This window comes from Setaria italica, chromosome V, assembly GCF_000263155.2.
Source record: "Setaria italica strain Yugu1 chromosome V, Setaria_italica_v2.0, whole genome shotgun sequence".
In the NCBI taxonomy this organism is placed as follows: domain Eukaryota; kingdom Viridiplantae; phylum Streptophyta; class Magnoliopsida; order Poales; family Poaceae; genus Setaria; species Setaria italica.
The window spans coordinates 43,910,223-43,924,549 of NC_028454.1; the positions used below are offsets into that span (position 1 = coordinate 43,910,223).

General features: G+C 45.1%; 2 protein-coding genes across 2 annotated transcripts; one reads left to right on the top strand and one right to left on the bottom strand.

The window, feature by feature from the left end:
- Positions 1–2,575: 2,575 nt before the first annotated feature.
- On the top strand, positions 2,576–6,370 carry LOC101777326 (transcription factor bHLH128). Its single transcript, XM_004970874.3, has 6 exons — positions 2,576–3,074; positions 4,506–4,855; positions 4,950–5,081; positions 5,206–5,271; positions 5,697–5,765; positions 5,969–6,370. The coding sequence occupies exons 1-6, from the start codon at positions 2,687–2,689 to the stop codon at positions 6,020–6,022; spliced, it is 1,059 nt and encodes a 352-aa protein (XP_004970931.1). The 5' UTR covers positions 2,576–2,686; the 3' UTR covers positions 6,023–6,370.
- A 141-nt stretch (positions 6,371–6,511) lies between these two features.
- Positions 6,512–8,650, bottom strand: LOC101777741 (OTU domain-containing protein At3g57810). Its single transcript, XM_004970876.4, has 6 exons — positions 8,382–8,650; positions 7,623–7,744; positions 7,452–7,492; positions 7,114–7,212; positions 6,878–7,042; positions 6,512–6,753 (listed from the first exon to the last, which is right to left on the bottom strand). The coding sequence occupies exons 1-6, from the start codon at positions 8,416–8,418 to the stop codon at positions 6,741–6,743; spliced, it is 477 nt and encodes a 158-aa protein (XP_004970933.1). The 5' UTR covers positions 8,419–8,650; the 3' UTR covers positions 6,512–6,740.
- Positions 8,651–14,327: the final 5,677 nt, after the last annotated feature.

The following is a 14,327-nucleotide window of genomic DNA, read 5'->3' on the forward strand; positions in this document are numbered from 1 at the left end:
GTGCAACAGGGCAGGCAGGTTATCGTATGTACCCCACTTCATCTCTAACGCCTTCTACTTGGCTCGGTAAATTTTGTGTTAGCTAATCTTGTACTTGAACTTCTTCTCTATAGCACAAATAATTGACTTGGGCTCATAGTTAGGATTCTCCACTATCTGAGGATACATGTATTGAGCAACAAAATTAGCAGTGAGGTTGCAGTGTTATGCTTGCAATTCATCCAGCAAGGTATTGGGTGCTCTACCACTCTAGTCACCTCCCAGTAATCTTTCCACTTCCCCTTGTATGCGTGCCCCCCAAATGAGCAATTGCTTTTGACACAACATACATCATACATTGTCGGGTTGCTCTTCACCACCCTGAACTGCCGTTGCAAAGATAAATTCGACCATCGCTTCATAGCTGCCTTCATCCCCACTAGGGTACAAAGCACCGACACAAACCTCATTCTCCCTGTACTCCCAAGGGACAATTTTCCCTTCATTGACTGCTAGGTTGCTAACTTGACCAGTTCCGTGGGACAGGATTAGCATCATCCTCATCCAACAAGTCATCATCCATGGCACAAAGGTCCTCTTCTCCTGCCCTCTCTACCTGCTCAACTAATCCAGGGATGTGTTCCCCCTCATTAGCCTCGCCATTTGGCTCACGGGGTACCTCTTCATCCTCTGCATATCCTTCTTCTACCCCATCTTCAGTTTGCCCATCGGTAATCTCCAGACCTTCCTCGCCTCTAACTTCCCCACCTCCGACTTCTTCTTGCAACTGACTGTTAGACCCAATCATCTGGAACATTTCAACAAACAATATCAGCGTTAAACCGCGCTCAGTACAAGCATTTACATAGGTCCTCTAGTTCTGGGTTCCTTCAAGCAACATCAACTCCCAAAATATTATGTCAGTTCGAAACCTCACTATAGCCCTAACAGACAACTCAACTTGATCTCTATCAAGATTGAAAGCCTTGAATAGTCAGTTGCATATTGATGCCCAAGTCCTCTCTCTTGCTCTTAGCAGTTGTTTGCAGAACGATTGAAATTCAGACAAATCTACCCCTTCTGAACCATATCTAACCTCCCACGAACCATAGAACATTTGGAAAAATAAACTTTCCGATATGCCTGTCAATGTACACGGCATGAACATATATTATTACTAAATGTTATTAATTTAACTAACTCCAACAATACCTACATTTCAACAACTATATAAAGATCCAACTCGTGTATTGCCAATAATAACAATTTTATAGTTATCTAAATATATCAACAAATTAATTTATTATAACCTGTCAATATACACGACATCAAGAGAGATCATTACTAAATATTACTAAATTTAACTAATCCTAATCACACCTACATTCCGAAAAACTATATAAAGTTATACACGACATTAACAAAAATTATTACTTAAATGTAATAATTTGAACTAACCCTAAAAACACCTTCATCCTGAATGACTATATAAAATATAACTCGTGCATTGCCAATAATATTAATCTTAAATTTATCTAAATAAATCAACAAACTAATTTTACTATAATCAAAATAACTAAGCTAAATCCACTATACCGACAAACTAATATTTGTCTATATCTTATATGAACACCTAGATTTCATCTAATACTTAACACTACACCATTTATATAGCATATCAACTACTACATCTACCAACTACGAGTTAAGCTAAACTGCGAGATTTCAAATAATACCTCAAGTGAAGCGAAGATCTGGCAGAGCTTCACTTCAATCTCCACCCTACTCCCCTCCCTCTCTTTTCCCTTCCTCTCCTCTCCTTCCTGCCTTTCTTTCTCTTCTCCTCCCTCCCTTTCTTCCTCTTCTCTCCCGGTTCCTCTCCTCTCTCCCTTTCTCTCGGTTTCTTGCTCTCCCTCGGATGACCAGCGAGCGCGCTCCGGCCCTAGCCGCTCCGCGGGTTTTAAAGGCGGGCCGCCTACCGCCGAATCAGGCGGCGGTAACTTCCCGCTCCCGCCGTTTGAATCGACGGCAACCTATTACCGCCGCTTCATCCGGCGGTGACTCCATGGGTTCCACGGATCCGTGTGCCGCCCGCCGTTTCAGACAACAGTAAGCAGTTTTAGGCGCTGACGTGGCGGACCTGCATAGCTACCACCGTTTCATCCGGCGGTAACTTTTCTTACTACCGGTTCACACAGCGGTAGCCGTTTCATCCGGCGGTAGGGGTCTATTTCTGCAAACTTTTTACTTAACTATTTATTTCGGCAAAATCATAAAAGAAAAAATAAAAAATAAAAAAATTCAGAAAGGAAGAGACAGTGACGGGCCTTGACCCAGGCCCGGAAGCCCAACAGGCAACAGAGAGAGCAATCTGGCTGGTCGCGCGGGCCGGCCGGTCAGCGTTGTGAACGCGCACGCACATGTCGGCTCGCGCGCACGCGCACATGGCGGGCGCCTGACTTGGCGCCCCGGTCTCGGTCCACCTGTACCCGCGTCCTTCCTCACGCGGTGGGTCCCCCCACCCCCCGCCGCGGTGCGTGCACCCACCCATAATCCATCCCCCCTGGCTGCTTCGGAGCCGGCTCAAAAGCAGCAGCCACCGCGCCCCGCATCACCTCGCACTCCACCACAGCAAATTCAACGCGCTCCCCCGACCGATCGCTCGCTACCCGCGCGCGCGCGCAGCACGCAGCAGCCAGCGGGCGACATGAACCGCCTGCACCACCACGGGGTGATGCCGCCGCCGGGGACGGGGCAGCTGGCGCGGTACGGCTCCGCGCCGAGCTCGCTCCTCGCCGCCATCGCGGACTCCGTCACCCGCGGCGGCGACGCCCACCCGCCGCCGCCGCCGCCCGTGAGCCGGTTCTACTCCGGCGAGTCCTCCGGGCTCACCTCTTGCGAGTCCAGCTGCCGCACGGACGGCGGCGGCGGGCGGCCGCTCGAGCGGGCGTACGGCGGCTCCGGCGAGATCCGCGTGCCCCCGCCGCCGCTTCAGCAGCAGCAGTCGCTCGCGCCCCCGGGGCCTCCGCACGGGCTGCTCCGCCACAGCAGCTCCCCCGCCGGGCTGCTCTCCCGCCTCATGGCCGACCCGCACGGTACGTCGTCTCGCCCCTGCCCTGCCCAGTGCCCTCCCCTGCCTCGCCGTCCGCCTCGATCGCTCGCGTGGTTGCGTGCACGTATGCCGCCCGGTTTCGCCGGTTCCCCTGCTCTGCGCGTGGTCCACGCACGGACGGCAGGAGCATGACTCGCGTGCCTCCAGCTTGTGCTTGCTGGCGCGCGCCTGGCTCGTCGAGGCATCATCTGTAAATCTAGTAAAGTAAAAACTAGAAAAGTAAAAATAAATAGTAATTCGGGACGGAGGGAGTATAAGTTAAGCCAGTTAACGGTGCTTATCGGGCGATGATTAGCGGAATGGTTGGTGGTCAAGTCTCGGTCTATCTGATTTGTGCGGTTGGCATGTGCCAGGAAAGCGTAGGATAGTATCCAGTCCAATCTCATCGTTTATCAAACAGGGGGATTATTCAAAGAAACCACAAAACAAAGCCTGCATTCTTTATCCTACTGAGCACATAATCATCGCGTACCAATACCTTGCCATTGACTCGTTATTTTACGCAAGGTCTCCCCTGGCTTCACATGTGCAGGAGCATGCATGCATTTAGTACAATCTTTTACTAATCCCAGCTTTAACAATGGTTTGCCTTGGTAGTGACAGTGCAGTGCACCTGAGCCGTGGCGATTAAGAAACTGTGGCTCCCATCCCCACACCCCATGCGCTGAATCCGCACGACCAATGGATCAGGCCGAGCGCTTGCTCTTTCGGTTTCCGGAAAGGCCGCCTTTTCCGTCTAGGTTCCTTCGGCCATGTAGGTGCGTTGCATTTCGCATATGATGCCGACGTGAGCTTGATGCCGCGACGTTAAATAACCGCGCCCCCGTCCAATCATCGTGCTCACGTCATGCGGGCGTCACGGGAGATTGCGCTCTGTTTTCTCCTCTGTCGTTGGAAAACTGAGAAGAAATAGCAACGATCACTTAAATTAGACTGGGTGATCTTAAAAAATTACTGTTAGTACTTAATTAGGATGGGCGTTATTGGGTTTGAAAAGCCAGAGGCATTTTGCGACACATTGTCTGGGACACGTCAGCAGCTTAGCGTAAAGCGAATCGCAACAGCCGGGAACATATCTTTTAGGTTTTCAAAAGAAAGAACGGATCTTTTTAGGGGCGGTATAAAAAAAAGATGGCATACTGACTGTACGACTGACCGGTGGGAGCACCGTGTTTTTTTGAAAGGGACCACCGCGTTTCTTGGTACCAACACAAGTGCTCAGCTCAGTTTAAGAATGGCTTTTAGTTAAAACGCCACGAGCAGTTACTGGCACGTGGGCACGAGTCCGTTTGGACTGTCGTATTGGTTAAGCACTCATGCACGCATGAATCGTTGCCTTGTGGTCTGATCATCGGAGCGAGCCGACGGTTACGACATGCGGAACTGATGTGTTCTTCTGATGCACGAACGGCAGGCATGGCTCCGACGAGAGGTATGGGAAGCTACTCGCAGGCGGGCACTGACGCTTCGATGGCGCACGGCCACAGGCAGCTCAGTTCGCAGTGGAGCTTCTCGAGGCAGGACCTGCCGCAGATATCGGAGATGGGGATGATCCCCGACATCGGGGAGAGCATCGTCGCCGGCGGGTGCAACAGCTCCAGCGACGGCGGCGGCGGCGCGCAGTCCTCCTCCTACCTCTCCCGGAACTTCTCCGTCAGCTCCTGGGACGACACCAACTCCATCATATTCTCGTCCTCGAGCAAGAAGGCCAAGCTGGACCCGGCCGACGAAATGGTCACCAGCTTCAGCAACATCGACTCGCAGGTCACTTCAAATCCTTTGGCTCTCCTTGCTGCGCCCTGGCATGGATGATTCAGTTTTGTGCTGATTGGAATCTTCTATGTTTCTGTCCATACAGTTTGGGTTGTCAAAGTCGTCGCTGGAGATGCCCGGCATGGATGATTACCTGCAGCTGCAGCAGGATTCCATCGCTTGCAGAGTTCGTGCAAAGAGAGGCTGCGCGACCCACCCGCGAAGCATCGCTGAGAGGGTTAGTTCGGTTCCCACCCACCTCATTTGCTGAAACTCCAGTACGATGTTGCGATATTCTTCCGCGGTGTGCCATCTTGATGTTGGATACTAATAGGCAGAACAATCTTCTTGTTGACGTTTAGGAAAGAAGAACAAGGATCAGCAAGAGGCTGAAGAAGCTGCAGGATCTTGTGCCTAACATGGACAAGGTAAATTAAGCTGAATCGTAGATGGCCGTTTTTTGCTTCTAACCATAGGTCATGGAGAGAAATATTAAAAAATCAGGATTCATCCTTGACGTTCCTCCCCAAAATAGTAATAATAAAAATAAAACAGGATTTGCTAAACAACTGAACCTAGCTGCTCCTACTTGGTGGCAGTTCATTCCATCAGTAATTCAGTGTGCATTCTTCACAATGTGCACAAAGTTTGGGCGATAATTTCCAGAATCATCTAATCGCTATCCTTTATTTGTGTAAAAAATGCAAATCCTGTTTTTCCCATTTCATTACAAAATGCAAATGATGTTTCCGTAATAACAATAAGATCCTGCTATTCTGAATTGGTGTTTGTACAGTTGTTTATCACTATAAGTGATGTGGTATGCTCATTAGTTTTTCTCTTGAATATGCAGCAAACAAATACGTCAGACATGTTGGATCTTGCTGTAGACTACATCAAAGAGCTGAAGGACGAAGTTGAGGTATGCATATCTGTCTAAATAAATTAAGCTGCAATTTCAGATTTCCACACATGCACTCAGACATTCCGAATTTTAATTTTGACACATGTACCTGTAGTCAGTTACTATACTAATTTTCAAAACAAATATTTGTGATTAGCCTTTTATCAACCATACTACAAACAAAACATATCTCTTAATCTGCTAAAAATGGATCCTTGCAGAAGCTAAAACACGACCAAGCGAACTGCTTTTGCTCAGGCAATCAGAACTGCTGACACTGGAGAAGCAAAGGATATGATTTTCGAGCCCCAGTGTTTGCTTCAGAATAACTGGCTGCAGCAATGCTTAACCGCTTCCATGACTCAGCTTTCCCTTTCATGGTTGTACTATGGATAGCGTCAATGGCTTCAAGACTAGGAGATGACACGTAGGTTATCATAATTCACATCCTGTGAAGCGGTGTCTTGTGTGTAAAAATTCCTCCATTTCAGCGCGAATGGGATTGCTGTTGATAAAATTATTGTAGGAATAATTTTTGTGCTCTTTTGTCATCGAGCTCAATTTTGCAATTTACTAATTTTTGAGAAGACCGTAACTTGGCACTAATGCTAATGATTTGAGAAGACCGTAACTCAGGCATAGCAAGGATAATTCTAACTTGAGCATTCAGCTGAACAAAAGAATATTTTACTCGTATTCATATATCAACTCTCTAGAGGCATTCTGTTGTATAAAATGATGGAATAATTTATACTTGAGCACTGTAAGCTAAAAATGGTATCGGGCCATTTCATTAATTTTCTTACTGGGTCTGGAGTTTATTTATACATCAATCCTTGAAGAAAAGAAAAGGCCATAGCACCCAATCGAGGCTGTATTTCATATGTGTGCTACTGTATATGTTTCGGCAAAACCTCGTCGGCGAATCTTGAGCTGCTGCCACTTATGCAGCTGTCCTATAGAAGAAGCTCAGGTAACGCAATCTCCGATTATCTACACACCTCTCCTGAAATTTTACAGGGGGGAATCGGTTCCTCAGAGATAAGATCGAGTAGAAGACTTGAGCCAAAACAGAAACAGAGAAGTGCTAGTTCTGCTTATTGTCGGATTTTGTACAGCACTATACTTACAGTCTTGATTGTGTTCTTACAAGAGATGGCTGAAGTGCGTCATAATGCCCGTAACCGTCATAGAGAACGCGGACTGGATTGTCCTTGCCATATTCCTGGCCATATTCCGCTATGATTCTGGGGCTATCAGAGCTGCTTGTATACATGTAAACGGTGATGGGCATCCTGCAAGGCAGCATTTGTCACTAACAATGATGGGTAAGAGGCAAAACTTAACATGGGAGGTGGCTGCCTACCTGAGAACATGGGAGCACATGAGCAGTTCGGGTTCTCCTCCCCAAGCATGTGGTTTTCTCATCTTTTTCACGTAGCTCTCGAAATCGCCTTCTAGGAACCTAACATTAAGACAAAGTTAATGCGAAAGCGGTGTCTTTGTATATTCGAGACAGAAATATAATTTTTAACACATAATCTTATGGATGAGAATATTTTGAAAGGTAAACTTGCTGCATCCTGCATGAGAATAGTTTGTATGCGGAAACTAATAACTACACAACATATTACTTCCTATTGCGGAAAAATTGTGGAGGGACTTTAATGTATCAGAATAATAATAGTGGAGGAAGGATGAAACCATTCAGTGTCTTCTCTTCTCTTAACAAATTCATCAGCCACCTGGAAGAGACCAACAGCAGGTTAGCAATCATACAAATAGGAGGAATATCGCAGAATTCTGTCGAAACACATCAAACAACGATGTTCTGAATGAACAGAAGCTCAAGCTCAGGTGATGGTGGACACTCACTTTAGCTCGAAGCTCGTCAGCCAGTTCCTTCTGGGCGCTGTCGCTGGGTGACAGCTTTCCTCTCCTCAAGCAGGCCCCGTAAGCAACGGACCTGAACAAGCATCGGCCGTCCCCTGTGATTCCTGAAATGTGAAGGCGGTGTCACTGTGATTCATACGGTACGTTCTGGAATCCGGAGTACCAACTGATGATCAAAACTCCATCAGAATCAGCCGATGGAGTTGCCCGCACATGAACCGAATAATTAGTGTTACTTTAGGCTTGAGATTAGCAGCAGGTATTGTCAAAAGGAGGTTATCTGTTCTATCAATCCTCTTTCTGATTTCTGAATTCGCAAAAGGGAATAATACCCTCGTCTCTGAAGATGCATCTGAAACCACTATCATACACTAGCAAAAAGATAGTGGAAAAGAGGATACAGAAGTAGCGAAAAAGCATCTTACTACGAGCCTACTGCTCCTACAACTCCATTGGTAGTTTGTGATGATTACAGTCTCTGTATTCTTAATCAACACGATCAAGCCACTTTATTCTCGACCGCGTCCGAAACCTAAGATCTCCGATAAACAAGCCAGAAACCGCTGCCAAAAGGAGTAAAGAATCGGTCCTTTTTGAACACCCGATCATCAACAAAAGAAATAAACCTTTTTTTTAGTGCTTAAAACTATAGGCCAAGAAACCCGATAGAAAGAAGAGGAGGAGGAATCATCAATCATTATGAATGAACCAACGAAATGGAGGAACCAGCTGATGACATACTGATCGAGCGAAGCGGGCGGAGCTCTCGATCCGACATCCGCTGGACGGCGATGGGGCGATCCCCCGATCCCCTGCCCGGCCTCCTCGGTCGGCCCGGCTGCTCCGATCCCGCAGCTGCCGGGCGCGGAGGGGAAGCGGGAGGGCGGAAGAAGCACGCAAGGAGCTGGAAATGGCCAGATGGGATGGAATGGAACAAAGAGGGGCAGGGGAGAGGGAGGTTGGAATTGGAATTGGATTCTCTCGCGGCTGCGCGCGCACGTCTTTTCCGCTGCCTTTTTGCTATTCCGGCCTTTTTCTACCGCTCGCTGGGTTGAGTGGAGGCCTTGGCTCCCGCGGAGCCGTTGCCGTTGCGCTGCCACCTGCCATGCACCTTGCTCGGCTCTCTTCTTTGATTTCCCGCCACAAATCGTTGCCGAGCCGTGGATTTCCAATTAACCTCCCTAGTGGACGGAGATTAAAGAAGAAGCAGTTGATGCGTGTGGGTCCCTCGCAGACGCATGTTTTTTTTTTCCAAAACCATGTTTGATTCTGGAGCTAAAGTTTAGTCCGTGTCACTTCGAATATTTGGAGGCTAATTAGGAGGACTAAGTATGAGTTAATTATAAAACTAATTACACAGATGGAGGCTAAACGGCAAGACGAATCTATTAAACCTAATTAATCCATCATTAGCAAATGGTTACTGTAGCAGCACATTGTCAAATCATGGTCTAATTAGGCTTAATAGATTCGTCTCGCCTTTTAGCCTCCATCTGTGCAATGAGTTTTATAAATAGTCTATATTTAATACTCCTAATTAGTATCTAAACATTCGATGTAACAGGGACTAAAGTTTAGCTCATGAATCAAAAACCTCTTGAGACTCGTATGGTACAAGCGCACACATACTTAGCCATAAGACACGCATATATCTTACCTATACGGAAAAAACTCCGAGAGACTAATTTCTTCAGGATGTTTTTTGAAGTGGAGTTTTAAGTTTAAATTTTGCAAGATTACAATAGACATCATAAGACATGTTAGAAAAATGTATGGTGAATTTTTATCATTATTTGAAGGGTAGAATATTTAATAATAAATTTTATTCTTGAGATACAAAATTATATAAAAAGTAATGAAGAAAAATTCATAAAATATTTTTTTAATATAGATTACGATGTCCACTACCACCTTATATAGGCTCAAATTAAAATTCAACTTGTGTATGGAGACATAAAAATAACAAATTACATTATGGGGTAAGTTGAACCAAATAGCATAATTTAGGGGGTAAATTGAACCAAAACATAGTTTACGGAGTTATCTAGACTTTCGCTGTACTTGAAGGGAGTAATTTGAACTTTTTTCTAATTTTTATGTCGAGAGCATGCTGCGACGCGAAATAGCCTCTAGTCTATTGGTTAGAGCAACTGAGTAGCACCTAGCATGTCCGGTTCAACTCCCCGTGAGAACGAATTAAACGGATCTGGAATTAAAAAATTATAAAAAAAATAGGTACGAGCTTCCTGCTGACTTTGGAAAAAAAGAAAAGAAAAGGGTGCTGCTACCCTTCAGTTCCTACCGCAGCACAGGGCCGGCTGTGGCTCATATGGCAGGAGGTACGACCGCGCTTAGAGCCCAGCCAGGCTGAAGAGGGGGCAGGAGGCCAGGAGTAGCCCATGTGTTTCCTAAATTTGCGTAAGTGTAGATGTGCTCCTTTTAATCATTTTCGGAGCTCAATAAAATAAAAATTAAATCTTAAACACTTAACTTTTGCCTCTTATGAAAAATGTTCTATGAAGCATGTAGTTCAACATAGACATGTTGTGAGTCTGAGAAATCAATGTTTAATTGCTTAAATGGATGGTCAACTTCGGTCAAATCATGCTCCAGACTTAAACTCTGAAAAAGTTCAGTTTTGATCCAGTATTGGCCAAACTTTGGAGCTCCATAACTTTGAATACAAGAAGTACTCTCCTATGTGCCATCTACAACTTTTGTATTGGGTGATCGAAGAGTTTGAATGTGAAATCTTGAGTTTTTGGGTCGCAAGCTTGTTGACTTTTCGGCTGAATCGGCCAGAGCTTCGGTCATGGCCGACCAAGACTGAGCGCCTCGCCACGTGCTCGCCGTTGCCCGGCCAGGCGCCGCGCCTTCGCCCAACCGACGAGCCGCTAGTCCGGGATCTCGCTCGCGCCCGCGCCTCGCCTTCAAAGCCCGGCACCCTCCCTACTCTCTTCTCCCTCGCTCAGTTTCTTCTTCCTCCAGCTCAAGAAACCGAACCGAGTTCCCACACCCGCCGGCCAAAATCCACAAGCTTCACCCCACCGTTCTCAAATCACCGCCGCCCACCGCTCCTACACCTTCCCATATCCATCCTCCACCACCTCATTCCCGCCGCCATGGCCCAAAACGCCGGACATTAGAGCTCCAGTAACCGCCATTGCCGCCACCCGCCTAAGCTCCACCCCACCTTCCCGCTCTTCCCTCGCCCAAGTAACCACTCAAACGGAACTCTGGTAAGCCCGTGGACCTCATGCTCTCTCTAGCTCGCCGTCTCGACCATGTTTCCACGCTCGTTCTTGAGCTCGCCGCCGGGCACGCGCCGCCGCTAGCCGCGGGGTAGGCTAGGGTTAGTGTTCCGGGGAAATAAGTAGGGGAGGAGGTGAGCTAGACGAAGGGGAACGCTCCAGTCAAAAAGGTTGGGGAAGGCGCCACCGCCGCCGCCCGTGCATGCACACGGTGAACTGGGGGTAGAAGAAGGCCAGGGTGCTGTGTGTGAGAGAAATAGAAGTCCAAGGGGGTTTTCCGTAACATATTGGGTTTAAGTGCATAGGTAGAATTTTTCCAGGGGCTTACGCGCTAGATATGAGGGCTCAAGTGAAAAATAAAGGGTATATCTGCTTGTTAAGTTTGTTCCCGAGGTCCTATCTGAAAATCTAACTTTTTCTTTTTTCGTCTCTAGTTTTGTTTGAAATGGCTGAATCTTGTGAAATCCATAACAAATCGTAGGAAAATTGTACAAAGTCAAAATAAATTGTTTTGGGTTCCTGATGCTCCGTTCTACCTACTAAAAATACTTATTCTGGTGAAAATTATGTTTATAGTATGTTTATGTTGCTGATTAAAATGCATATTTTTTAATCTCTTTTAATTTTATTAACTATTTACAGTGCCCATAAAATGCAAGTAAATTCACAGTAATGCTAATTTGAGTTGAAAAGTATTCTGGAAAGTTTTCAGCACCAATTTGCTTGTATAACTCCATGTAAAATTCATTCTTCATAACTAGAAAGTTTTCAGCACCAATTTGCTTGTATAACTCCAGTTAAAATTCATTCTTCATAACTGCAGTAACACACTGTTTGATTTTTTTAGTAAATTCTGTGATAGTCAGATAATGCTGAAACTTTTACTGAAGTATATTTGTTTGTTATCGGGATGTGCATGAAGCGGAAGTTCATTATGATGCCTGGTTGATAAACTTCTACTCTTATGGAAAGAAGAAAGTGTACGTGTGCAGAATGAGGAAAAAAAGAAGACTTTTAATTTATGAGCATTGTTGTTCGTAACCATCAATGATTGGTTGGTGCTTGGTAATCTCTTTGACAGTCAAATAAGGGATTTCGAGTCTGCACGTATTGTTTAGATGATACTTGTAGCATGTATTGAAACATTGTAGGAAGGTCGTGTATACGGGTCATCGTCAATTTCTTCTTGGTAATCACCTGTTAAGAAATAAAGGGAAGCATTTTGAAGGGGAGGAAGAAAAAACATACTAAACCCGTTCACCGCAATGGTAAACGTGTATTTTCTATGATAAAGGCTGTGAGGGTTATCTTTGGCAGGGCTTTGGTAGCCAACTTGTTTCAAACGACGAGGACGGATATACATCATGTGGAAAAGAAGTCTATATTTTGGGAGCTACCTTATTGGAAAGTCCTTTAGGTCCGAAATGCAATTGATATCATGCACCTGATGAAAAATCTTTGTGTGAATGTGATTGGTTTCTTGGGTATATATGGAAAGGCAAAGAATACAATTGAAGCATGTCAGGACCTAAAACGTATGAAATAATGAAATAGCCTACATTCAAAAAAGAGAGGTGATGGACATTACTTGTATTCTGCCAGTTACACTCTCAGCAAGGAAGAGAAGGAAAGCATATTTGAGTGCTTGAATAGTATCAAGGTCCCATCAGGCTACTTCTTAAATATACATGCAATAATAAATTTTAAACAAAAGAAATTCACAAATCTAAAGGCCTATGTTTGCCATGTCCTGATGACAAAATTGTTGCCTGTTGCACTGAGGGGTATTCTACCAGAGAATGTGAGAATGGCAATCGTGAAACTATGTGCAATCCTCAACATAATTTCTCAGGAGAAAATCCATCCAAACAATCTACTAAATCTGCAGAATGACGTGGTGCAATGCCTAGTCAGTTTTGAGATGGTCTTTCCATCTTACTTCTTTAATATTACGACCCACCTTCTAGTCCACCTTATTGAAGAGATTTTTGTTCTCGGTCTTGTATTTCTATACAATATAATCCCTTTCGAGAGGTTTATGGCAATTATGAAGAAGTATATTCGTAACCGTGCCCATCTGGAAGGAAGCATTACCAAAGGGATATGTGGATTCCTCAACATGATTTCTCAGGAGAAAATCCATCCAAACAATCTACTAAATCTGCAGAATGACGTGGTGCAATGCCTAGTCAGTTTTGAGATGGTCTTTCTATCTTACTTCTTTAATATCATGACCCTCCACCTTATTGAAGAGATTTTTGTTCTCGGTCTTGTATTTCTATACAATATATTCGCTTTCGAGAGGTTTATGGCAATTCTGAAGAAGTATATTTGTAACCGTGCCCGTCCGGAAGGAAGCATTACCAAAGGGATATGGAGTAGAGGAGGTCATTGAGTTTTGTGTTAACTTTATTGATGACCTGAGTTCGATTGGAGTCCCTGTATCACGCCATGATGGGAGCCTAAAGGGAAAGGGCACACTAGTGAGGAAAGCTTGGATGGACATCGATGAGGATACATTTCCTAAAGCACACCTAACAGTCCTGTAACAATCATCCCTGGTCGCTCCATATATGGAGGAGCACAGGGCTATTGTACAGTCTTCAAACCAAGAGAAGACTGATACCAGGATTACACGTCATCACATTGACACTTTCGCCTCTTGCTTGCGGTGATGACTGATGGGTGATGACACAATTGCGGAACAACTAGCATAGTTGGCTAGGGGTCTACATATCTCAGTATCAACATTCCAGGAATACGAGATAAATGTGTACACATTTTACACCACAGCCCAAGACCAAAAGAGCACAAACCAAAATAGTGGTGCCCGTCTCGATGCAATAGACAACAATGGAAAAAAAGATAGATACTATAGTGTCATTGAGGAGATATGGGAACTTGACTATGAACCTTTGAAAATCTCTCTGTTTCTGTGCCAATGGGTGAAACTTACTGGAGGAGGCGTAACGACAGATAACTATGGGATGAAAATAGTGGACTTCAACAAGATTGGATACAGAGACGAACCATTCGTTCTAGCCAATGATGTGACTCAAGTTTTCTACATGAAAGACATGTCAAGCAAACCAATAAGGAAGGGTGCTAATAAGTCAGATGATCAGCCAAAGCGTCACATAGTTCTTCCAGGGAAAAGAAAAATCGTTGGAGTTGAGGACAAGACTGACATTTCAGAAGATTATGATCAGTTCGATGATCTTCCTCCATTTTCAGTCGAGGTTGACCCAAGCATCATGTTAGCTAAAGAGGACACTCCATACTTACGCCGTGATCACAACCAAGGGACGTTCGTCAAGAGGAGGGTTATTAACGTTCCATTACATAATGTTGCGTAATGTATTTGAATTGTTATGTTGTGTTTTTGGTTATCAACAAAGGAATTAATGTAATTATAATTATGAATGGTTAGATCTTG